At 36.7% G+C, this 27,788-nt stretch overlaps 1 protein-coding gene across 4 annotated transcripts in view; it reads left to right on the plus strand.

Annotated features, from left to right (window-relative positions):
• The first annotated feature begins 1,090 nt into the window (after positions 1-1,090).
• Positions 1,091-27,788, plus strand: part of LOC128219066 (U2 snRNP-associated SURP motif-containing protein-like) — a 52,902-nt gene continuing 26,204 nt past the window's right edge. For all 4 annotated transcript variants that reach the window (XM_052926883.1, XM_052926884.1, XM_052926880.1 and 1 more), the window contains exons 1-9: positions 1,091-1,307; positions 8,824-8,920; positions 9,205-9,319; positions 10,731-10,840; positions 15,252-15,325; positions 24,821-25,061; positions 26,231-26,396; positions 26,610-26,815; positions 27,532-27,575. In XM_052926883.1, coding sequence (XP_052782843.1) covers positions 8,864-8,920; positions 9,205-9,319; positions 10,731-10,840; positions 15,252-15,325; positions 24,821-25,061; positions 26,231-26,396; positions 26,610-26,815; positions 27,532-27,575 — 1,013 coding nt within the window. In that variant the 5' untranslated portion in view covers positions 1,091-1,307; positions 8,824-8,863. The remainder of the gene's footprint in view (positions 1,308-8,823; positions 8,921-9,204; positions 9,320-10,730; positions 10,841-15,251; positions 15,326-24,820; positions 25,062-26,230; positions 26,397-26,609; positions 26,816-27,531; positions 27,576-27,788) is intronic.

A 27,788-nucleotide genomic window follows, 5' to 3' on the forward strand; every position in this document is an offset into this window, starting at 1 on the left:
TGTATTAAGTATGACATGGGATTGATAGGGTTTGGTAAAGGATGTGCGGGAAAAGGAGAGAGGGATGTGTAAAGTATGGGACAGTAGGAAAATGGTGTATAAAGTTCGGGACAGTAGGAAAAGGGTGGACACAGGACGGGGTAGTAGGAAAAGGGTGGACACAGGACGGGGTAGTAGGAAAAGGGTGTATAAAATACGGGACAGTGGGAAAAGGGTGTAGAAAGTACGGGACAGTAGGTATCGGGTGTTTAAAGAACGGGGCAGTAGGAAAAGGGTGTATAAAATACGGGGCAGTAGGAAAAGGGTGTATAAAGTACGGGGCAGTAGGAAAAAGGTGTATAAAGTACGGAACAGTAGGAAAAGGGTGTATAAAATACGGGACAGTAGGAAAAAGGTGTATAAAGTACGGAACAGTAGGAAAAGGGTGTATAAAATACGGGACAGTAGGAAAAGGGTGTATAAAGTACGGAACAGTAGGAAAAGGGTGTATAAAATACAGGACAGTAGGAAAAGGGTGTATAAAGTACGGGGCAGTAGGAAAAAGGTGTATAAAGTACGGGTGTATAAAGTACGGGACAGTAGGAAAATGGTGTATAAAGTACGGTTGTATAAAGTACGGGACAGTAGGAAAATGGTGTATAAAGTACGGAACAGTAGGAAAAGGGTGTTTAAAGTAAGGGACAGTAGGAAAAGGGTGTGTAAAGTACGGGAAAAGATTATTGCTGGAATTCTTTTGTGCTTATTGAAAAAAGTATATTCCATATTATTTATTTTTTGCCCGTGAGCAGGATAAGGATTTCCAGCATGGCCAAATATTTGGATCTACTGGAGTGTGTAAGATAGGTTCATTCCGACCCGAGCGTAGGGTGTTTTGCGGAAACGAGGTTTACCGAGTTTCCGCAAAACACCATGCGCGAGGGTCGGGATGAAACTATCTTACACGAGCGGCTATGGTAGATGCTTTTTCTCCCACCTCAGTTAAACAAAATTAATTAAAAATGTAGCTAAAAAAAGCTTTTCAAATGTTAGTGTTCTGTAACCTCAATGAAATACTGCGGCACTTTACTATAAAATGTCACGTGATCAGCGAATAAACAAAAACATGGCGGACGAAGTGCAAATTTGGTCACGCTAGATTTTAGTGTTTATAGAGCCCAAAATGCTGCTGCACGATTGATTACAACTGAAGACAAAGCCTGTCAAAATATGACCATCAGCTAACCTGTTACAGTGTTTAGAGGACAAAATAAAGATCTGAATTGGGTTGTGACTAGCGCTTCAGCGTAGTCGCTTTGACCGGGAAATAAGTAATCTCCTATGTTTATCCTTTTATTTAAGTATAATTTTCTGCGAAATGTTATAGTTTTGTAATAATGAATTTACAGGGCATTATTTATAGTATACAAACATACAACCTGAAACAAGCTTAAGAAGACGTTATAGCCTGTGTGTTTCATCTATCGGTGTACTAAGACTTCCTTTGCTTATTGTAAAATCGAAGTTGATATAAATGTATAATTTTTAATACATATATGTTGAGGATTTAATTACCTTTAAAATTATGTGGCCATAAAAGTGTTTCTATAGTATATGTCCGACACCTGACCTATTTGTTGACATAGGGGTCGGCCATTTTGTTTTGTGACGTACGTACAATCAACCGGTGTATATGACATTTTCAGTAGATAACAATACCAAACATGGAGGTAACATGACCGCGAATATGCACATTGTTAAGAAGCACCTGTCAGTGACGTCATCAGCATATATTTTTAGATGAAATCGGGAAAATCCGATCTGGGTTTTGCGAGATTCTAGCAATAGCAATGGCTTACATTTAGAAAGTTGAATTAGAATATAGAAAAAATGTAATTACGTATATTTTTTTGATTTTGGGGGAATACTTACGCGTAGAAACGACATGATCTTTAAATGTTTGTAGCTGACAGTTCTCTCGAATGAATATAAACAATACGAAGTGCAGGTACCCGTTCACGTGATCGATATTCGGCATGTTTCGGATTACATTGATAGACGGTATACACCGATAGATGAAACATTGATTATAATATTACCTTTTGGGTCGGTGGAATTACCGAAAACCCAGAAACCCCTTTAAATTTATATATGTATATACAACAGAGTATTTGAGGTGGTTTGTTTGGGAGGATTAAATACTTCTTTGTGTTTGTGGATTGTATGCCGCAGTTGTTGGTGGTTGGAGTGGGGTGGGGAAGTTGGAGGAGGGGGCCAGTGCTTCAACCTGGATTTGAAAAGGGCAGGGTGGAGTTTTGAAAAGGGCAAATTACATGAGTCGTGTAAGGGCGAATGGAAATGGGTGTGGGATGGGTCCACCCCTGTCACAAAGGGGCTTTGGGAGGTGTCCCTCTAGATATTGTTGTTTTCATACTCAATTTAAATCATTTTCCATGATTTCCAAACTTGAACAAAATGTTGTTATTTTTCTCGAAAATTGAGAAGGGTGTGTTTGAATATCAAAATTAAAACTTGTCTATTTGTCTGTGGTAGTATGATTGTACTTGTCTGGAGTATCCTTTAGTGCAATGTCACATTTTTCTCTTAAAAATCATTTAAATTTCAGAAAAAACAAAGACAGTTAAACATTTGAAACAATCATAATGGCATAAATACACAAAAAACAAATATGTAGGAGACAAATCTTAGTTTGGCACGATCAAGATTGGGTATGAATGTTACATTCAGCCTGGAATAATGTTTAATATGCTGATATTTTAGAATAAAATAACAATAAAAATTACTGCCTTTGCTTAAAAAAAGGCTTATAAAATATAGAACATTGATAAAATAACTCCTAAATTCGTCCTGACAAAGTGGCAGTTTCAGCAAATTTTGACATGCTCCTACCCATGATAGGTAAACGCTACATAAAGCATCAAAATATTTTTGTGGGTTACAAAGAAATTTTCATCATGAATATTTTACAAACAAACTCTCAAAACCTTTACGGAAAAAGTGATGTATTTGATTGTGTTAGCGCCACCTTTCCCAGTGTTCCATAAATGACTACCGATGACCGATATATTTTGAGACGACTAAATAGCGAAAAGGTACCTGTTTTGATTGGTTCTTGGTTTGCAACAAGGTACAATCAAAGTCGTCAGCACTCAATATTTTTCTTTTACAGTCAAAATGGCAGCCGTTGGTGGAACTACCGAAAAACCAGAAAGCACCTAAATGGTGGTGGTGTTTAAATATTTTTTGCGAGACTAAGTGTGTTTATTTTTTACTGAACGACATGTCAATGTGATGTTTATATGTTTTTTGTTAATTAAATCAGGAAAGCATAAAAACCAATTGACATTCATTTTTTTACTCTTGACATATTTGTTCGGACAGGCAAATATTTTTTCGGACAAGGAAAGATTCCAAAGTGCCTATCCGGTGGACAGGCAGAAATTTTACAATTTCGGGAAGACTGCTTTCCTATGTTACAATCGGCAGTGACTATCTGCTTCAAGTCAACAATGTTTAAAATGGCGAGTGTCGTCTATAAAATACAATTAACAATTATTTTAAAAGGTTTAATAGTGCTTTACAACATTTTTCACAACCCGATCGCATTTTCTATTGCATTTTATGAACTTTCATCATTGAATGAATGAGTTCTCAATGTATATTCTGATTGGCTGACATTCAATAGCTCTGCCTCCTGGCAATGTTTCACTTTTTGGCTCTTCCTAACTATCGGATTAGAAGATGACCGATTATGAATACACAGGTCGTCTGCTCATTACACAAATACTAAATAACCTGTCATATTACACGGACAAGGCACATGGGAGGATGAAAGGGCAGTGCCGCATATTTTAAGCAGTCAATGGGGGCAAGGCGACACCTAGCGGGAACACTATTATTATAAGTATTATGTAATTTGTCCCAATATGACAGCGGATTAAGGGCTGCCGATCTTTCATGATGATTTCAAAAGTAAAAAGGGCACTAACAGGATAGATGGCTCTAATAGAGCATTTGTGAAAAAGGACTTCACATAAAGGGGGTAAGAAAAGGGGCACAGGCGGACCGCCCTAAAAAAAACAGGCTAGCTGGAGCCCTGGGGGTGAGTCCAAATAATTGTACGTTGACAATTTTTTTACAATTTTTGATATGGCAAATCCTTCACATACAAATTGTTTTATACCAAAAGTGGGTAGTTATTCCGATCAGGATTCCGGGTGAAAGCATATTGCGTCACTAAAATATCATAAAAACAAGAAATATTACCAGATAATTTTATTTTGCCCCCCTTCGAAGAAGAGGGGTATATTGCTTTACACATGTCGGTCGGTCGGTAGACCAAAGCTTGTCCGAGTGATAACTCAACAATTCCTGGACGTATGATCATCAAACTTGACATGAAGGTTGGGCCTGACCAGCAGATGACCCCTATTGACTTTGGTGGTCAGCGGGTCAAAGGTCAAGATCACAGTAACCTTTAATGTCAAAAAGTTAACAAATCTTCTCCCAGTGATATCTCAACAATGCCTGAACCTATGATCATCAAACTTGACATGGAAGTTGGGCCTGACCTGTAGATGACCCTTTTTGATTTTAGGAGTCATCCGGTCTAAAGTCAAGGTCACAGTGACCTCGAATGCTAAAATGTTGTTCGAGTGTTGACTTGACAATGCCTGCACCCATGGCCCTCAAACTTGACTTGGGGTTGCGTCTGACCTGTAGATGACCTCGTATGATTTAAGGGGTCATCTGGTCAAAGATCAAGGTCAAAGTGACCTTGATAGAAAAAAAGCTTGTCTGTGTGAAAACTTGACAATGCCTGCACCCATGGCCCTCAAACATGACATTTCGGTTTTTGGTGACCAGCTGATGACTCCTATTGATTTTGAGGTCAAAGGTTATGTCATAACACACTCTATCCTCACACTTTGAATGGTCAAAATCTTAAAACTGCCTCAATGGAATCCAATGTCAGTGACAAATCAGCTGTCATTTTGGTACATGCATATTTCATTCAATTGTCCATATAATCCTGACAACATGGCGCTCAGGGTGGGCATAATGTTTGACAAACATCTCATGTTTTATATTAGTTCTGTACACAAAATATAAATATCCAACGAATTATAATGAGTTTGATGTGTTTTTTGCTCACCAGAGCACGAAGTGCTGAAGATGAGCTACTGTGATCAGTCTTTGTCCATCGTCCGTCCTTCCGTCTGTCAACAATTGCTTAAAAAACATCTCCTCTGAAACTACCTGGCATAATTCAATGAAACTTCACAGGAAGCTTCCTTGGGTGTCCCTCTACAAAAATGCAAGAAGAGGTCACGGTTGATTAACAACAACAACAAAATGGCCGACTTCCTGTATTGCTTTAAAAACATCTCCTCTGAAACTACTAGTCCAAGTTTAATGAAACTTTACAGGAAGCTTGTTTGGGTGACCGTCTACAAAAAACAACAAAGAGTCATGATTGATCAACAACAAGAACAACAGCAACAACAACAAAATGGCTGACTTTAAAAAACCCATCTCCTCTGAAACTACCACACCAAATTCAATGAAACTTTACAGGAAGCTTCCTTTGGTGACTCTCTACTAAAATACAACAAGGGGTCATGATTGATTAACAACAACAACATCAAAATGGCCAACTTCCTGTTTTGCTTTAAAAAAAACATCACCTCGAAAACTATCAGTCCAAATTCAATGAAACTTTACAGGAAGCTTCTACAAAAATACAAGGGGTCGTGATTGATCAACAACAAAAACAATCTGGCCAACTTCCTGGTTTGCTTTAAAAAACATCTCCTCTGAAACAACCAGGCCAAATTCACTGAAACAACAAGGCATTGAGATTGATCAACAACAACAACAACAACAACAACAAAATGGCAGAGTCACTCTTTTGCTTTAAAAAATTCCCTTAAACTACCAGGCCAAATTCAATGAAACTTTACATGTAGCTTCATTGCATGACCCTTAACAAATATAAATCAAGGCATCATCATCAGTAAAGATATGTTTAAATTGCAACCTTGTTAAAAATGTTTTATCACAATGTTGTGGCCCTTTGCTTAGGTGAGCGTTTTAGGGCCATCATGGTCCTCTTGTTTTCATTTCATTCTGTCAAAATATAACAATATATACATAAACGGCACCTGCGAGGTGATGGTTCACAGTTTTACAACAATCGGAACACCTCCGAGATGGCCGAGTTGTTACGATTGTATTTACGAGGTCTATATTTAAGCTTGCCGGAGATGGCCGAGTTGTTACGATTGGCATAATTGTTGTCTGTTCTAGTCAAGTTGCGTTTTATTGGAAAGGTAAATCCTGTGTTTTAATTCATTTATGGCTTGTTTTGTGCAAAATATCTCTGCACTTACATGGTAAAATAAGAATATAAACCTTTATTATCTATTTCAAACATAAAATGCTTCACTTAAATACAATTTCACCATTTTTCAAAAAAACCCTGTTTTTGCACAAAGCCGTTAGACATTAGGGATTAGAAGAATGCCAAATCCCGTTTAACATTATTATTTTAGACTAGAGGAGGGGGGTGGGGGTGGCTAAAACCATATTGTATACAATTCAAAAATTACGGGGTTTCCGTTTTTGCTTGGTTTTCGGTAATTCCACCAACTGTTACCTTTAGGGAAGTTTTTGGCTGAAGAGAACACCATATCCGAACCCAACCAGAATTTGTGACATTTTTATATCACACTATTATTTCACTTGTATGGATTGTACGGACAAAATAATATCAGGTAAATGAAGTAAAATGTAATTAACAAACACATTTTCAAAACCAAAAAATGCTAAAAAGATAGGTGTTTTACCTTTATAGTAAATCCTATCATCAACATTCCTTAATTAGGTCATAGTTATGTTCAAATTTAATCATGTGATAACAAGATTTTCAGAAAATATCCACTTGACTTACATTTGACCTCACCAGTGTAAAGTTTATTTTGCTGTTATTTTTCTACTTTGAATGATTAGAAATCTAACGGGTAACAAATTTGGAATATATTAATTGTTTTTGTTTATTTAACTTTATTTTCAACCTAACTGCAATTGGTTTCAAGTGAATAAACTATGTGAAGCCCATCGATGCTAAAATTAGAATCAATCGTCGCCATCACGGTCATGTGATTGCCGAGTCATTTGATTGGATCATTGTAGTCAGTTGATTCTGGTTGACTTTGGTATGGGCGTTACGCCACTTTAATGTGTAGTAAACATAAAAAATGTATCTACATTAAAGTAATGGAAGCCAGAAATATCTGAAACCCACTTTTTGGTATGGTATTAAATGGCCTTCAATTGAGCGTTTGTCGTAAGTGCCATATTTCTGAGAGGCTTCCCAGTTGATTTTGGTATTAGACCTGGGGATTTTTACACAGCAAAATTAAAGGGGCTGTACTCTGTATGATGAAATAGCGAAAAAAAGAAAGAAAATATGTCTGAAAACTGACATATACTTGGTAGCGATGTGTTCAATGCATTGAAACTTACTAACTGAAATACCACATAGTTTACAATTAATTTATTTTTCGTATTTTTTTCGTATTTTTCCATTAAAAAGATTACTAGGTATGATTGTCTACCTAGTAGAATTCATTCCTTATGCGTGATTGGCGAGTCGATGTTATCATGTGATATTACCAAGTTAGGTATATAGTTTAAATATTCCAACTGTTTAGTGTTAGCCTTCATAGCACAGTTGATACAACACTGGACTCCAATTTTGGCGACACCGGTTAGAACCCGGTCTCCGACTCAATTTTTTTTTACATTTTGGATTTTTTTTATAATTGTGATATCAAAGAGTAAATCATTTTATTATATAATTGTCCTGAGATTTGGTACAGAAAAAACTTTTTTGGTGCCAATCTGGTGTACAGTCCCTTTAAGCACAAGATCAACATTTTTAATACAAGACTTAATACAGAAATCTCAATGAGTATTTACGGTACTTAAATTCATTTATTGCTCTTTTATGCATACAAGATAAGAATAACTAACATATTATAAAATCATCATCATGTCAATGAAAAGCATACATATATAATACATCAGCATTATATAAAGAAAAACAAAACATTTTGAATTTACACCAATAGAATGTTCAATTCTTATTAAACTAATAATAAAATTGTCACAATGACTTTTATCAAGTTTTGTAAACAAAGAGTTGGTAAGCCCTCTTTCGGCCCCTCAGATTTCATTTGTTGCCCCAAAATTGATATATATATGTAACCCTGAACTCTTCTTACTTAAGTTTCCATACCTACCTCAGCCAAGGAAGTTTTTTAAGCAGCATCTGGCATTTTGGTGTAGTCGAGTGCCTAAATATTTGGATTGCTTTTAATGAGTGAAGATTTCTCAACTTCATCTCATCAAACACAAGAAGATGATTTCTTCTTGGGAACAAACATGTACAACATCCAACATACAAACTGGTTTTCACTTTACCATCATACTAATGTACGCTGTTATTGAAAATCATACCACCATACATTTACAATTTTTCCCATATCATTTATGTTATGATTTGTCCACCAGGAAGATTAAAAAACTTTCTCAAATGCAAAATTTATCTTGTCAAGTTTAATGATATATTTTGTTTTAAAGATAATTTTCAATTTTAAATAAATAATTATTCATATTAGGTGTCTGATTATTTAGGCAGTTGCCCAATATTCCGTAGACATTGGCAGAAGGAGGCTACAGACATCCACCAATATCATGCTGCGGCTTTGTTTACCCTGCATTAATAAATCTGACACTAAATAGGATCTTTTTTTGTTTCAGGTATATTTCAAAGACGTAAAAGTCAGATAGTCCAACAGAAATGATGCTGGGGAAGAAAGGACTCTCTAAGAGAGAGCAAGAAGAACTTCGCAAGAAGGTATTCTATTTGACTGGAATTCAAATTTATGTGAGATGTTTTAAATGGTTCATCAGAGTAAACAGCTAATGGCTGTCTTTTCACTCCTGGCATGGTCATAAGTTGTCCAGTCATTCCAGGCATTAAGGTAGAAAACAAAACTTATTTCAAATGCAGTGATCTCACTTGTATCAAATACAATTAAAATTAGAAGAACTTGTACCTTTTACACTTTACTCTAGATTATAAAGTCACTCTCTTTCAACTCTGAAGAAAAAAGCATATTTTTTTGTATTTTTATCTAGCAAGATCAGGTTGAAGCAGCAGCTGTGTATGAAGATTTTGTTGCCTCGTTTGCTGAAAGCAGTAAACAGGGGAAAGCATGGGTAAAGGGCGAAGTTGTGAATGCTGCCGATAAAGGTAAAATGGAACATTGTAAACTTTTCGTCTGATTCAAATGTTATTGTAATAACGTTTGTATAATGTGGTAATCGGGCTGTCCGTCAGTCCCCATGGTTTCTGCTCAAAATTTGAAGTATGCTTAGGCCCGGAGACCTGAAACTAAGGCAGGTTAGTAATTACCAGCAAATGAACCTTTTTGATTTGCGTTCAGTGGGTTCAAGGTCAAGTTCATGTTGACCTTAAGCTGAAAATTTGTGATCAATAACTGAAGAATGCTTTGGCCCAGGGACCTCAAACTTAGAAGGCACGTTTGTCATGACCAGCAGATGAACCCTATTGGTTTTGAGGTGAGTGGGTCAAAGGTCAAGGTCATGTTGACCTTAAGCTGAAAACTTGTTCTGATCAATAACTGAACACTTAGGCCCAGGGACCTCAACTTTAGAAGGCAGGTTTGTCATGACCAGCAGATGAACCCTATTGGTTTTGAGGTGAGTGGGTCAAAGGTCAAGGTCATGTTGACCTTAAGCTGAAAACTTGTTCTGATCAATAACTGAACACTTAGGCCCAGGGACCTCAACTTTAGAAGGCAGGTTTTGGTTTTGAGGTCAATGGGTCAAAGGTCCAGGTCATGGTGACCTTCAGCTGGAAATCTGCAGTTTCAGATTATTTTATGATCAGTTATTGGTTTGTTTCTTGTACTGAGTAATTAACAATTTTTCAACAAGGGACTTCAGCAATATCATGTTAACAGCTATAGGACATTCATCTTTCATCTCTGAATGCTGATGTGATGAATAAAGAACCCATGTGTTCCAAGAGTTTACAGCATGGTGTGGTTCCCAAAATTAAGTTTTGACATGTCCACTGTTGATGGTGTATGATTGTTTTGTCGGAAAATCCTGGAAGTGTTGGATCTAAATTTGAAACTAAAATTTGGGTATATGTAAGTTTTTGTTATGATAATTGTGTATTAAAATGAATAATTGATACACTTCAATTTCATTCATTTGATAATTATCAATAATTTTAATTAAGATTTAATATATTGAATCATGTTGACAGCCTTTTTGCTTAATTTCATTATAAATCCCGGCTGGGGAAGGTTTTTATTTGATACAAAAACAACAACAATTACACTGGCCTATTAAAATGATGAATATCTGTTTACAAATGAATTTGCAAGAAATGATTTTTGATCTTGAAAGGTTTTTGTCCTGTAATGATTTTGTGAGGTCCTGCACATTGTTACAGTACTGCAAGCTGCAGCATGGGTATTTAAATATATTATGTTTAGATTGAACATTTTGAATGACACACACTTTTCCGAAATTTAACAATGGATAAACACTGTTTTTTATAAAAAAAAATAAGTTAAATGCAAACTTGTTTTTATTGCAAGTGCTACATTGTGCTTTTTCCATTGCTGTAGGTGCAAGATCTGACAAAGGTCGACTGTACAAGCCAACATCAAAGTTGGCAGAGCTTGCAGCAACTTTCACTTCAAGCAGGTCCTTAAAAGAGGAGGAGAGAGAAAAAACGGTATAACCAAATTTCTTTTTTGCTGATAAATGTTTGATTTTGAAGACAGCTAAATGTTCACTTGAGCCTGGTTATAGTTTAGATACCATTATTGTTGTTGATTTGGTATATACCAGTATTGTTGTTGATTTGGTATATACCAGTATTGTTGTTGATTTGGTAGATACCAGTATTGATGTTGATTTGGTATATACCAGTATTGTTGTTGGTTTGGTAGATACCAGTATTGTTGTTGATTTGGTATATACCAGTATTGTTGTTGATTTGGTAGATACCAGTATTGATGTTGATTTGGTATATACCAGTATTGTTGTTGGTTTGGTAGATACCAGTATTGTTGTTGATTTGGTATATACCAGTATTGTTGTTGATTTGGTAGATACCAGTATTGTTGTTGATTTGGTATATACCAGTATTGTTGTTGGTTTGGTAGATACCAGTATTGTTGTTGATTTGGTATATACCAGTATTGTTGTTGATTTGGTAGATACCAGTATTGTTGTTGATTTGGTATATACCAGTATTGTTGTTGATTTGGTAGATACCAGTATTGTTGTTGGTTTGGTAGATGCCAGTATTGTTGTTGGTTTGGTAGATACCAGTATTGTTGTTGATTTGGTATATACCAGTATTGTTGTTGGTTTGGTAGATACCAGTATTGTTGTTGATTTGGTAGATACCAGTATTGTTGTTGATTTGGTAGAAATCAGTCTTGTTGTTGATATGGTAGATACCAGTATTGATGTTGATTTGGTAGGTACAAGAATTGTTGTTGATCTAGTAGATACCAGTATTGATGTTGATTTGGTAGATACCAATATTGATGTTGATTTGGTAGAAATCAGTCTTGTTGTTGATATGGTAGATACCATTATTGATGTTGATTTGGTAGATACAATTATTGATGTTGATTTGGTAGATACCAGTATTGTTATTGATTTGGTAGATACCAGTATTGTTGTTGATCTATTAGATACCAGTATTGATGTTGATGAGGTAGATACCAGTATTGATGTTGATTTGGTAGATATCAGTCTTGATGTTGATTTGTTAGATACCAGTATTGATGTTGATTTAGTAGATACCAGTATTGTTATTGATCTAGTACTTACCAGTATTGATGTTGATTTAGTAGATACCAGTATTGTTATTGATCTAGTACATACCAGTATTGATGTTGATCTAGTACATACCAATATTGATGTTGATTTGGTAGATACCAGTATTGATGTTCATTTGATAGATATCAGTCTTGTTATTGATTTGGTAGATACAAGTATTGTTGTTGATCTAGTACATACCAGTATTGATGTTGATTTGGTAGATACCAGTATTGATGTTGATCAAGTAGATACAAGTATTGTTGTTGATCAAGTAGATACCAGTATTGATGTTGATTTGGTAGATACCATTATTGTTGTTGATTTGGTAGATACCAGTATTGTTATTGATTTGGTAGATACCAGTATTGATGTTGATTTGGTAGATACCATTATTGTTGTTGATTTGGTATATACCAGTATTGTTGTTGATTTGGTAGATACCAGTATTGTTGTTGGTTTGGTAGATACCAGTATTGTTGTTGATTTGGTATATACCAGTATTGTTGTTGGTTTGGTAGATGCCAGTATTGTTGTTGGTTTGGTAGATACCAGTATTGTTGTTGATTTGGTATATACTAGTATTGTTGTTGGTTTGGTAGATACCAGTATTGTTGTTGATTTGGTAGATACCAGTATTGTTGTTGATTTGGTAGAAATCAGTCTTGTTGTTGATATGGTAGATACCAGTATTGATGTTGATTTGGTAGATACAAGTATTGTTGTTGATCTAGTAGATACCAGTATTGATGTTGATTTGGTAGATACCAATATTGATGTTGATTTGGTAGAAATCAGTCTTGTTGTTGATATGGTAGATACCAGTATTGATGTTGATTTGGTAGATACAAGTATTGATGTTGATTTGGTAGATACCAGTATTGTTATTGATTTGGTAGATACCAGTATTGTTGTTGATCTATTAGATACCAGTATTGTTGATACCAGTATTGTTGTTGGTTTGGTAGATGCCAGTATTGTTGTTGGTTTGGTAGATACCAGTATTGTTGTTGATTTGGTAGATACAAGTATTGTTGTTGTTTTGGTAGATACCAGTATTGATGTTGATTTGGTAGATACCAGTATTGATGTTGATCAAGTAGATACAAGTATTGTTGTTGATCAAGTAGATACCAGTATTGATGTTGATTTGGTAGATACCATTATTGTTGTTGATTTGGTAGATACCAGTATTGTTATTGATTTGGTAGATACCAGTATTGATGTTGATTTGGTAGATACCAGTATTGATGTTGATTTGGTAGATACCAGTATTGATGTTGATTTGGTAGATACCAGTATTGTTGTTGATTTGGTAGATATCAGTATTGTTATTGATTTGGTAGATACCAGTATTGATGTTGATTTGGTAGATACCAGTATTGATGTTAATTTGGTAGATACCAGTATTGATGTTGATTTGGTAGATACCAGTATTGTTGTACATTTGGTAGATATCAGTATTGTTATTGATTTGGTAGATACCAGTATTGTTATTGGTTTGGTAGATATCAGTATTGTTATTGATTTGGTAGATATCAGTATTGTTATTGATTTGGTAGATATCAGTATTGTTGTTGGTTTGGTAGATACCAGTATTGTTATTGATTTGGTAGATACCAGTATTGTTGTACATTTGGTAGATGCCAGTATTGATGTTGATTTGATAGATATCAGTCTTGTTATTGATTTGGTAGATACAAGTATTGTTGTTGGTCTAGTACATACCAGTATTGATGTTGATTTGGTAGATACCAGTATTGATGTTGATTTGATAGATATCAGTCTTGTTGTACATTTGGTAGATACAAGTATTGTTGTTGGTCTAGTACATACCAGTATTGATGTTGGTTTGGTAGATACCAGTATTGATGTTGATTTGGTAGATACCAGTATTGATGTTGATCAAGTAGATACAAGTATTGTTGTTGATCAAGTAGATACCAGTATTGATGTTGATTTGGTAGATACCATTATTGTTGTTGATTTGGTAGATACCAGTATTGTTATTGATTTGGTAGATACCAGTATTGTTATTGATTTGGTAGATACCAGTATTGATGTTGATTTGGTAGATACCAGTATTGTTATTGATTTGGTAGATACCAGGATTGATGTTGATTTGGTAGATACCAGTATTGATGTTGATTTGGTAGATACCATTATTGTTATTGATTTGATAGATACCAGTATTGTTATTGATTTGGTAGATACCAGTATTGTTATTGATTTGGTAGATACCAGTATTGATGTTGATATGGTAGATATAGTATTGTTATTGATTTGGTAGATACCAGTATTTATGTTGATTTTGTCGACATCAGTATTGTTATTGTTTTGGTAGATACTAGTAAAGATGTCGATTTAGTAGATACCAGTATTGTTTTTGATAATGTAGATACTAGTGTTGAAGTTGATTTCAGCATTGTTGTTTATTTGATAGATACTGGTGTTGTTGTTGATTTTTGTGTATGATTTAAATTATTTGTTTGATTGGCATTTCTGTTGACAATATCACATGAACTTTTTTATCCCTTTATTTGACAATTTGTTATGTATAAATATTTGGAAAGGGAGTAAAATACTTTCAAAGAACAGGACATATTACAGTTTTACCTTTAGGTGGGCATTTAGGTGCTGTCTCGTATGTTTTCTGATCAATAGATTTAAAAGCCTTTATCAAATCCTCACCAAATTTGGTCAGGGTGTGTATAGACATGATATATTTCGAGAACCAGCCATATAGCTCTAGTCACTCAAGATTTATAGCTCTTCATTGCATAAAATTGGTCTTGTCTGATCAATAACTATAGAAGCTTTGTCCAATCATCACCAATTTTGTTCAGAATATATATGGGCACAATATCACAGACAAGTTCAATAACCAGCCATATCACTCTAGTAATGCCAGAGTTATCACCCTTTTATTACAAAACTTAACTAAAATTGGTCTTGTCCGATCAATAACTTAAGAGACCTTTGTCCAATCATCACCAAATTTGGTCTGAATGTGTATTGGTCAGAATATCTCATTCAGGTTCGATAACCAACCATGCTGCCTCAATTACTTCAGAATTTTAACTCTTGAATTGGCAAAAACTGTATTAACAGTGTCCAGTCTCTGAATTTGGCTTAATGTACAACCACTTATCACCAAATTTGGTGTCCAAAAGTTACGACGGGCCTATTTTGTAACATTTGGCCCCTTGTTCAGAACTTTTTTATAACCAATTAACTCTGGAATGCATAGTGCATATATTCAGTATGGTATGAATGTTTATTATTTGATGATATTTCTTTTCTTTTTGCAGAAAATTAATTTCAAAAAGAAAACTGAAGAAAAGAAAAAGAGCAATCTTGAAATGTTCAAGGAAGAGTTAAAAAGGTGAGAAGGATTGCCTGGGAGGGCAGGTAACAGGTGTGAATTTACAGCAGTCTTATTGAAATTACAAAAAAATATTAAAAAATGGTTTCAGGCTATTTATTGACAATTGAACAGTGCATCCCTAATTTTAAAAAAAATCAAAAAAAAATCAAGTACTGTCAAAATTGGAGGTTATTTTAAGGAAACTGCAATAATACTTTAACAAGTCTCATATTGAGTTGTTTAAACCCTCCTAACATTAAGTTTAATCTTATTTCATTGTATATGATATACACATGGGATATAAATCATTTTGACAAACAATAGTATTATACAATTTGGTTGGGCCACAAGTTATAACAACATCAGAAAATGGCCCGCCCCTCTTAACATTTGAAGATTTATACAGATCCTTATATTCTATAAATAATAGGGATGGCAACGAGTAGTAAAATTAATACTCGAGTACTCGCACAATCGTTCGATCGAGTACTCGGGTACTCGATTACTCGGAAAAATTGATTTATGTTCGCAAAGACAAGATTGTGTATACATGTATCGTTAATGACGTATATTGTGCGTTGGTCGTATTATTGGTCATTTTCACCTTTAAAGTAAACTTTATTACGTATTTAAACAAAAAATGATATAAAAAGAAAACAAATGTTGTTTCAGGCTTTTAATTAAGCTTATTCGTTTCATTTTATACAAGTTTGGACTGCAGAAATGAACAACAATCGAAATTACAATGAACGAAAATTAACAGCATACATAAAAAGTGAACGAAATTCAATACGAAGTTCAGTTGTTCACTCTACAATTTTTTTTTTTTAAATTGATAGTTTTTCGTACTGTGAAATTCTTGTTTACCTCATCAATATTCATAATTCTTGATTTAAAATATCAACCAATCAATTGTGATAATCATTGCAAAAATAGTTAAAATACGCCATTTAAGAAATCAATTCACGATACTCTCGCTCGTTAGCGTCCACTGTTTGGTGAAAGGTCTCTAATTGGTATACAATAGGATTATGTAGGTGAAAGTACCGCTATCAAAACTTCGCTAATAGGGGTCCTTTGTTGACAGTTTGCAACTATCACAACAACTGTCAACTAATTGATTGAGGTCAATTGTGTACACAGCGGGGATTAGAGGGACCGTAAATTGTCCTATTGGCAACTAACCAGATCTGATATTTTGTCTGTAAATCGTGTATTTGGTGATTTTTATAGATTTTTTTTCCCGAGTACTCGAGTAGTGATTTGGTACTCGGACGTTCGATCGAGTACTCGGGTACTCGGGTGGCGTCGGCGGCGTCCGCGTCCCATTTTCGCTTGTCCGGGGTATATCTCCTAAACTGTTAGTGGTATCAACTTGAAATTTCATATGTAGATAGATCTAATTGAGGCAAGTGCAGTGCACAAGAACTGTTACTCTTGCTTCCATATTTTTAGAGTTATTGCCCTTTGTTATTTTTCATGCTTAAAGTTTTGTCCGGGGCATATCTTGTAGAATATAAGAGTTATCAACTTGAAACTTCATATGTAGATAGATCTCATGGAGGGCAAGTGCATTGCACAATAACAGTAACTCTTGCTTTCTTAGTTTTAAAGTTATAGCCCTTTGTTAATATTCATGCTTAAAGTTTTGTCCGGGGCATATCTTGAAGATTATAAGAGGTATCAACTTGAAACGTCATGGCTAGATAGATCTTATTGAGGGCAAGTGCAGTGCACAAGAACCGTTACTCTTGCTGCCATATTTTTTAGAGTTATTGCTCTTTGTTAATTTTCTTGCTTAGGTTTTGTCCGTGGCATATCTCGTAAACTATAGGAGGTATCAACCTGAAACTTATTCCGTAGGTATATCTGATTGAGGGAAAGTGCAGTGCACAAAAACCGTAACTCTTGCATCTATATGTTTAGAGTTATTGCCCTTTGTTAATTTTCATGCTTAAAGTTTTGTCCGGGGCATATCTTGAAGAATATAAGAGGTATCAACTTGAAACTTCATAGCTAGATAGATCTCATTGAGGGCAAGTGCACTGCACAAGAACCGTTACTCTTGCTGCCATATTTTTAGAGTTATTGCCCTTTGTTAATTTTCTTGCTTAGGTTTTGTCCGTGGCATATCTCGTAAACTATCAAATGCCACCTACACTTGAAAGTTAAATGGCAACATCATTGTCTATAAATGAATAAAATGCCAATCTAACAGCTATAATGTCGACAGTAAATAATTCGTCATGCGACACATCCGACTCGCGGAGTTCTAGTGATTTTTTAAAGTGACATTTCCGCTTTAAAAATAATTGAAAGCGTTAAGTAACTTTATTGCTACATGGTGCATCATGTTTATACTGAAGGTTTGAAACAGACATTAAGATAATTATGTTATAATATAAAAGTTTGTATTTTGACTTTTTATGAAAATTCAAAATAAGCATGTTAGTTAGGGAGAATGTGGCATCAATTCGATTCCATTAACAATTCTGCATAATTTTAACTGACAATTTTTTCACAATTGAACTTTCTGACATCCTCACTTAAGAAAACACTCAAAATTAGGTTACAATCTACTTTAACAACATGCCAACAATGCCCAATTTGCCAAAATAGTGAGTAAACATACATGTGCTGGGCTTCTTTGTGAGTAAACATGAATATGCTGGGCTCCTAAGTGAGTAAACATTAATATGCTGGGCTCCTTAGTGAGTAAACATTCATGTGCTGGGCTTCTTTGTGAGTAAACATTAATATGCTGGGCTCCTTAGTGAGTAAACATTAATATGCTGGGCTCCTAAGTGAGTAAACATTAATATGCTGGGCTCCTTAGTGAGTAAACATTCGTGTGCTGGGCTCCTTAGTGAGTAAACATTCGTGTGCTGGGCTCCTTAGTGAGTAAACATTAATATGCTGGGCTCTTAAGTGAGTAAACATTCATGTGCTGGGCTCCTTAGTGAGTAAACATTAATATGCTGGGCTCCTAATTGAGTAAACATTAATATGCTGGGCTCCTTAGTGAGTAAACATTAATATGCTGGGCTCCTTAGTGAGTAAACATTCGTGTGCTGGGCTCCTTAGTGAGTAAACATTCATGTGCTGGGCTCCTTAGTGAGTAAACATTCATGTGCTGGGCTCCTTAGTGAGTAAACATTCATATGCTGGGCTCCTAAGTGAGTAAACATTAATATGCTGGGCTCCTTAGTGAGTAAACATTCATGTGCTGGGCTCCTTAGTGAGTAAACATTCGTGTGCTGGGCTCCTTAGTGAGTAAACATTAATATGCTGGGCTCCTAAGTGAGTAAACATTAATATGCTGGGCTCCTTAGTGAGTAAACATTCGTGTGCTGGGCTCCTTAGTGAGTAAACATTCGTGTGCTGGGCTCCTTAGTGAGTAAACATTCATGTGCTGGGCTCCTTAGTGAGTAAACATTAATATGCTGGGCTCCTTAGTGAGTAAACATTAATATGCTGGGCTCCTTAGTGAGTAAACATTAATATGCTGGGCTCCTTAGTGAGTAAACATTAATATGCTGGGCTCCTTAGTGAGTAAACATTCATGTGCTGGGCTCCTTAGTGAGTAAACATTAATATGCTGGGCTCCTTAGTGAGTAAACATTCATGTGCTGGGCTCCTTAGTGAGTAAACATTCGTGTGCTGGGCTCCTTAGTGAGTAAACATTAATATGCTGGGCTCCTTAGTGAGTAAACATTCATGTGCTGGGCTTCTTTGTGAGTAAACATTTGTGTGCTGGGCTCCTAAGTGAGTAAACATTAATATGCTGGGCTCCTTAGTGAGTAAACATTAATATGCTGGGCTCCTTAGTGAGTAAACATTCATGTGCTGGGCTCCTTAGTGAGTAAACATTCGTGTGCTGGGCTCCTTAGTGAGTAAACATTAATATGCTGGGCTCCTAAGTGAGTAAACATTAATATGCTGGGCTCCTTAGTGAGTAAACATTCATGTGCTGGGCTCCTTAGTGAGTAAACATTCATGTGCTGGGCTCCTTAGTGAGTAAACATTAATATGCTGGGCTCCTAAGTGAGTAAACATTAATATGCTGGGCTCCTTAGTGAGTAAACATTCGTGTGCTGGGCTCCTTAGTGAGTAAACATTCATGTGCTGGGCTCCTTAGTGAGTAAACATTCATGTGCTGGGCTCCTTAGTGAGTAAACATTAATATGCTGGGCTCTTAAGTGAGTAAACATTAATATGCTGGGCTCCTTAGTGAGTAAACATTCATGTGCTGGGCTCCTTAGTGAGTAAACATTAATATGCTGGGCTCCTTAGTGAGTAAACATTAATATGCTGGGCTCCTAAGTGAGTAAACATTAATATGCTGGGCTCCTTAGTGAGTAAACATTCGTGTGCTGGGCTCCTTAGTGAGTAAACATTCGTGTGCTGGGCTCCTTAGTGAGTAAACATTAATATGCTGGGCTCTTAAGTGAGTAAACATTCATGTGCTGGGCTCCTTAGTGAGTAAACATTAATATGCTGGGCTCCTAATTGAGTAAACATTAATATGTTGGGCTCCTAAGTGAGTAAACATTAATATGCTGGGCTCCTTAGTGAGTAAACATTCGTGTGCTGGGCTCCTTAGTGAGTAAACATTCATGTGCTGGGCTCCTTAGTGAGTAAACATTCATGTGCTGGGCTCCTTAGTGAGTAAACATTCATATGCTGGGCTCCTTAGTGAGTAAACATTAATATGCTGGGCTCCTTAGTGAGTAAACATTCGTGTGCTGAGCTTCTTAGTGAGTAAACATTCGTGTGCTGGGCTCCTTAGTGAGTAAACATTAATATGCTGGGCTCCTAAGTGAGTAAACATTAATATGCTGGGCTCCTTAGTGAGTAAACATTCGTGTGCTGGGCTCCTTAGTGAGTAAACATTCGTGTGCTGGGCTCCTTAGTGAGTAAACATTCATGTGCTGGGCTCCTTAGTGAGTAAACATTAATATGCTGGGCTCCTTAGTGAGTAAACATTAATATGCTGGGCTCCTTAGTGAGTAAACATTAATATGCTGGGCTCCTTAGTGAGTAAACATTAATATGCTGGGCTCCTTAGTGAGTAAACATTCATGTGCTGGGGTCCTTAGTGAGTAAACATTAATATGCTGGGCTCCTTAGTGAGTAAACATTCATGTGCTGGGCTCCTTAGTGAGTAAACATTCGTGTGCTGGGCTCCTTAGTGAGTAAACATTAATATGCTGGGCTCCTTAGTGAGTAAACATTCATGTGCTGGGCTTCTTTGTGAGTAAACATTTGTGTGCTGGGCTCCTAAGTGAGTAAACATTAATATGCTGGGCTCCTTAGTGAGTAAACATTAATATGCTGGGCTCCTTAGTGAGTAAACATTCATGTGCTGGGCTCCTTAGTGAGTAAACATTCGTGTGCTGGGCTCCTTAGTGAGTAAACATTAATATGCTGGGCTCCTAAGTGAGTAAACATTACTATGCTGGGCTCCTTAGTGAGTAAACATTCATGTGCTGGGCTCCTTAGTGAGTAAACATTCATGTGCTGGGCTCCTTAGTGAGTAAACATTCATGTGCTGGGCTCCTTAGTGAGTAAACATTAATATGCTGGGCTCCTAAGTGAGTAAACATTAATATGCTGGGCTCCTTAGTGAGTAAACATTCGTGTGCTGGGCTCCTTAGTGAGTAAACATTCATGTGCTGGGCTCCTTAGTGAGTAAACATTCATGTGCTGGGCTCCTTAGTGAGTAAACATTAATATGCTGGGCTCTTAAGTGAGTAAACATTAATATGCTGGGCTCCTTAGTGAGTAAACATTCATGTGCTGGGCTCCTTAGTGAGTAAACATTAATATGCTGGGCTCCTAAGTGAGTAAACATTAATATGCTGGGCTCCTAAGTGAGTAAACATTACTATGCTGGGCTCCTTAGTGAGTAAACATTCATGTGCTGGGCTCCTTAGTGAGTAAACATTCATGTGCTGGGCTCCTTAGTAAGTAAACATTTGTGTGCTGGGCTTCTTTGTGAGTAAACATTTGTGTGCTGGGCTCCTAAGTGAGTAAACATTAATATGCTGGGCTCCTTAGTGAGTAAACATTCGTGTGCTGGGCTCCTTAGTGAGTAAACATTAATATGCTGGGCTCCTTAGTGAGTAAACATTAATATGCTTGGCTCCTTAGTGAGTAAACATTCATGTGCTGGGGTCCTTAGTTAGTAAACATTAATATGCTGGGCTCCTTAGTGAGTAAACATTCATGTGCTGGGCTCCTTAGTGAGTAAACATTCGTGTGCTGGGCTCCTTAGTGAGTAAACATTAATATGCTGGGCTCCTTAGTGAGTAAACATTCGTGTGCTGGGCTCCTTAGTGAGTAAACATTAATATGCTGGGCTCCTTAGTGAGTAAACATTTGTGTGCTGGGCTTCTTTGTGAGTAAACATTCATGTGCTGGGCTCCTTAGTGAGTAAACATTAATATGCTGGGCTCCTTAGTGAGTAAACATTAATATGCTGGGCTCCTTAGTGAGTAAACATTCATGTGCTGGGCTCCTTAGTGAGTAAACATTAATATGCTGGGCTCCTAAGTGAGTAAACATTAATATGCTGGGCTCCTTAGTGAGTAAACATTAATATGCTGGGCTCCTAAGTGAGTAAACATTAATATGCTGGGCTCCTAAGTGAGTAAACATTCGTGTGCTGGGCTCCTTAGTGAGTAAACATTCATGTGCTGGGCTCCTTAGTGAGTAAACATTAATATGCTGGGCTCCTAAGTGAGTAAACATTAATATGCTGGGCTCCTTAGTGAGTAAACATTAATATGCTGGGCTCCTTAGTGAGTAAACATTCATGTGCTGGGCTCCTTAGTGAGTAAACATTCGTGTGCTGGGCTCCTTAGTGAGTAAACATTAATATGCTGGGCTCCTAAGTGAGTAAACATTAATATGCTGGGCTCCTTAGTGAGTAAACATTCATGTGCTGGGCTCCTTAGTGAGTAAACATTCATGTGCTGGGCTCCTTAGTGAGTAAACATTAATATGCTGGGCTCCTAAGTGAGTAAACATTAATATGCTGGGCTCCTTAGTGAGTAAACATTCGTGTGCTGGGCTCCTTAGTGAGTAAACATTCATGTGCTGGGCTCCTTAGTGAGTAAACATTCATGTGCTGGGCTCCTTAGTGAGTAAACATTAATATGCTGGGCTCCTTAGTGAGTAAACATTAATATGCTGGGCTCCTTAGTGAGTAAACATTCATGTGCTGGGCTTCTTTGTGAGTAAACATTAATATGCTGGGCTCCTTAGTGAGTAAACATTAATATGCTGGGCTCCTAAGTGAGTAAACATTAATATGCTGGGCTCCTTAGTGAGTAAACATTCGTGTGCTGGGCTCCTTAGTGAGTAAACATTCGTGTGCTGGGCTCCTAAGTGAGTAAACATTAATATGCTGGGCTCTTAAGTGAGTAAACATTCATGTGCTGGGCTCCTTAGTGAGTAAACATTAATATGCTGGGCTCCTAATTGAGTAAACATTAATATGTTGGGCTCCTAAGTGAGTAAACATTTATATGCTGGGCTCCTTAGTGAGTAAACATTCGTGTGCTGGGCTCCTTAGTGAGTAAACATTCATGTGCTGGGCTCCTTAGTGAGTAAACATTCATGTGCTGGGCTCCTTAGTGAGTAAACATTCATATGCTGGGCTCCTAAGTGAGTAAACATTAATATGCTGGGCTCCTTAGTGAGTAAACATTCGTGTGCTGAGCTTCTTAGTGAGTAAACATTCGTGTGCTGGGCTCCTTAGTGAGTAAACATTAATATGCTGGGCTCCTAAGTGAGTAAACATTAATATGCTGGGCTCCTTAGTGAGTAAACATTCGTGTGCTGGGCTCCTTAGTGAGTAAACATTCGTGTGCTGGGCTCCTTAGTGAGTAAACATTCATGTGCTGGGCTCCTTAGTGAGTAAACATTAATATGCTGGGCTCCTTAGTGAGTAAACATTAATATGCTGGGCTCCTTAGTGAGTAAACATTAATATGCCGGGCTCCTTAGTGAGTAAACATTAATATGCTGGGCTCCTTAGTGAGTAAACATTCATGTGCTGGGCTCCTTAGTGAGTAAACATTAATATGCTGGGCTCCTTAGTGAGTAAACATTCATGTGCTGGGCTCCTTAGTGAGTAAACATTCGTGTGCTGGGCTCCTTAGTGAGTAAACATTAATATGCTGGGCTCCTTAGTGAGTAAACATTCATGTGCTGGGCTTCTTTGTGAGTAAACATTTGTGTGCTGGGCTCCTAAGTGAGTAAACATTAATATGCTGGGCCCCTTAGTGAGTAAACATTAATATGCTGGGCTCCTTAGTGAGTAAACATTCATGTGCTGGGCTCCTTAGTGAGTAAACATTCGTGTGCTGGGCTCCTTAGTGAGTAAACATTAATATGCTGGGCTCCTAAGTGAGTAAACATTACTATGCTGGGCTCCTTAGTGAGTAAACATTAATATGCTGGGCTCCTAAGTGAGTAAACATTAATATGCTGGGGTCCTTAGTGAGTAAACATTCATGTGCTGGGCTCCTTAGTGAGTAAACATTCGTGTGCTGGGCTCCTTAGTGAGTAAACATTAATATGCTGGGCTCCTTAGTGAGTAAACATTCGTGTGCTGGGCTCCTTAGTGAGTAAACATTAATATGCTGGGCTCCTTAGTGAGTAAACATTTGTGTGCTGGGCTCCTTTGTGAGTAAACATTTGTGTGCTGGGCTCCTAAGTGAGTAAACATTAATATGCTGGGCTCCTTAGTGAGTAAACATTCGTGTGCTGGGCTCCTTAGTGAGTAAACATTAATATGCTGGGCTCCTCATTGAGTAAACATTAATATGCCGGGCTTCTTAGTGAGTAAACATTGATATGCTGGGCTCCTTAGTGAGTAAACATTAATATGCTGGGCTCTTTAGTGAGTAAACATTAATCTGCTGGGCTCCTTAGTGAGTTAACATTAATATGCTGGGCTTCTTTGTGAGTAAACATTAATATGCTGGGTGTCCTTGTGAGTAAACATTAATATGCTAGGCTCCTTAGTGAGTTAACATTTATATGCTAGGCTCCTTAGTTAGTTAACATTAATATGCTTGGCTCCTTAGTGAGTAAACATTAATATGCTGGGCTCCTTAGTGAGTTAACATTAATATGCTGGGCTTCCTTGTGAGTAGACATTAATATGCTTGGCTCCTTAGTGAGTTAACATTAATATGCTGGGCTACTTAGTGAGTTAACATTAATATGCTTGGCTCCTTAGTGAGTTAACATTAATATGCTGGGTTCCTTAGTGAGTTAACATTAATATGCTGGGCTCCTTAGCAAGTTAACATTAATATGCTGGGTTCCTTAGTGAGTAAACGTTATTATGCTTGGCTCCTTAGTGAGTAAACATTCATGTGCTGGGCTCCTTAGTGCTGGGCCGTATTTTCACATGTTCATCAGACAATTGAATAAATGACAATTTCTACAGTTCATACATTTTCACTATAGTATATGTGCTGATACCTGTCTTTCCAGAATACAAGAAGAGCGTGAGGAAAGACACAAGTTCAAGCATGCAATACGAGGAGGGGGGATGGGAGGCCTTAATGACCTCATGGGGGGAATTGCAGAGTTTCCAGAGACTGATGGGGAGAGGAAATCCCGGTTTGAGCCAGAGTTAGATCTGTCCAGCTCCACGAGTAGTGGGCTGGGAATGTACGATCTAACAAGTGATGAGACATCAACAAATATATATATATCTAGTATCAATCCAAAGGTATGATGGTTTAAACACTCTAAATAAGCTGTCTATGAAAAAATGTAATACTTCTTTGGAGCTTAAAATAATACTTTTTTAATAACACATTAAGGCTTCAGACAAGATTGAACTCATCAGTTGATGTAAAAGCTATGCAAGCTCTCACATTGTTGTGATCGTCTTTATAAGTGTTCTTATGCCAATGATAATTAAGTTGGAAAAATGAAAGTTTATTAGCTGCAGATATTTAGCTCGACTATTTGAAGAACAAGGAGGCTTTACTGCTCCCCCTGGCTATTGAAATAGATCACCATTTGGTACTAAATAACTTCAGGTAGGGTTGACATAGGGTGACCAAACATGGTATGTAGGAAGAGGTTATGGGGGACTTCCATGGGATTGCATTTGTGGGTCCCTATGGTCAAGGTCAAGGTCTCTTTTACTAAACATAGAAAAAACCTAGTTAAAACTGAATCTCACAATGCAGGCTGAAGTTCTCTGTAAATCATTGAAAAACTGGTTTCATCACATTGTGGTGTATTTTGTTAAATTTTTAATTTTACCTTTTTTTATTGCCTTTCACAGGCACATATTATATCATTATTGTCTTCATTTCTAAGACAAAGTGGCGTAAAGACGAGCGCACTGTACTACAACAGCTCTAAAATAACTTGCCACCTGTGTTTGACATATCAAGAGGACTTGTCACGAGAATGACCTGTGTCCCTTCCTCTAAGATCAAGGTCACACTTAATGTTTGTTTTTTCTTTGAATTCTGCCGAAAATGACATAGGGTATAGATGGTCTAGTCTGGCCTGTAACTTTCACTTGTATGGACAGCTTTTACAATAATCTTGCCACAGGTGAAGGACATAACCGAGACATCATTTAAATATACAGTCTAGTTGGTCATGTCCAAGTTGTATTTTTGTCATACACAGAGAGATCATTATTGAACTGGACGGCAATTTGGGGGCATTCGTCACATTCGATAACAGGTCTTGTTAGTTTAAAAAAAGAAGTTTCTGACACCTTTAGAATCTGTGCAAGTTCTGTGAAACTCATTTTCTTCACAAATATTGAACATTATTCTCCATGCCAATTTGAATAATATTGTACGCTTTTTCAGGTACATGTACCTGCAGTACTTGTAGTAAGCTGAAATTAGTCTCCTTTATTTCATTTAGATGACAGAAAAACAATTAATGGAACTGTTTGGAAGATTTGGGCCACTAGCAAGTGTAAAGATTATGTGGCCGAGAACAGATGAGGAGAAATCTCGAGGACGGAACTGTGGATTTGTTGCATTTATGAACAGAAATGATGGAGAAAGAGCATTGAAGCACTTGAAAGGTATGGGAAATGAACTCATAAGCATTCCTCTTCTTGCTTCTTGTATTGTGAATATATGAAGTGAGGTTTACAAATTTTGATACAATACCGTATTTGCAAAAATAAAATGTAAAATACTACGCACATTTTATTTTATTCATAATTTGCTATGTGGGATTTGCTGTTTGTAAAACTGTGTACTAACCGGAGAGATGTGGAAAATCTATAACACAGGAAGAGAAATAGGTGGTTTTGAAATGAAGCTAGGTTGGGGCAAGCCTGTTCAGATACCGCCTCACCCCGTCTACATTCCTCCGGCCCTGGCGGAGCTCACCCAGCCCCCACCGCCATCAGGACTGCCCTTCAATGCCCAGCCACAGAACCCCCGGAGGTTTGGGAATGTGCCCCCGACAGCGTCAGAACCAGAGGAAATGAATAAGGTAATGGTCAGAGCAACACTCTCGGCAAGTTTCGTTATGCTAAAATCAGCAGAACAGTTGTGGGCTATACATTGTTAACATTAAATACTTCAATCTATGTGGGCTTTCTGAGCCTTTGATTGTCATTTTAATTAATGGCAAATGTTATGTTTTTAAGAGTGCTGTCTGTTTCGGTCAGTTAATACAACTATTTGTCCTCTTTTTCTGCTGATTTTCCACTTATTTCATTTACTTCCACTAGTATTATCAAGAAAATTCATATGAATTACAAAAACATGTAGATGAATTTGAAATGATATTAATTTATGGAATTTAGAGTTGGTAAGTATATTCCTTAAGTTTTTCATATCGTTTAAATTAGCATTTGATTTGATTGTTATAAGCCAATCAAGTTTGAAGCAAATTACCGTCAACAGTAGTTTTATAAAGATCCTTTATGAACTTGACTGCATATGAAATGTTACTTTAAATGTGCTTGAGTTATGCGTTACATATGATTTCATGATCACTTGCATTTATTAATAGAGCTGGTTACATTTTGGGTTACCAGCTCTCTCTCTATCTCTCTGTATTCTGAATATGAAAATGTGCAACAGTGAATTTCGGTTAATATCCTTTGAAAATATAATTGTTCAATTTTGATAAATACATTAAACATGAGCTGATTGTTAAAGTAAAGTAATATTTAATATTGTTTCCACTGATCGTTTCTCCAGACGTTATCGAAAGCCGTCGTGAAAGTGGTTATTCCTACGGAAAGGTACTGCTTCTTTCTTATTTTTTCATCATCAAATGCTCTGGTTACCATTCTCAGAAAAAGTCAGATTTTGTTTATTTTGAGTACTTCTTTGGCAACCATGTCCAGTTTGGCTGAAATTTGAAAGCACATAATTATGCATATGTTTTTTCTTTTTAAAAATCCATTTTCAACAATGTTGAAGGCCACTGTTGGAATATCAAAAATGGTTATATT

This window comes from Mya arenaria, chromosome 15 (assembly GCF_026914265.1).
Source record: "Mya arenaria isolate MELC-2E11 chromosome 15, ASM2691426v1".
Taxonomy (NCBI): Eukaryota; Metazoa; Mollusca; class Bivalvia; order Myida; family Myidae; genus Mya; species Mya arenaria.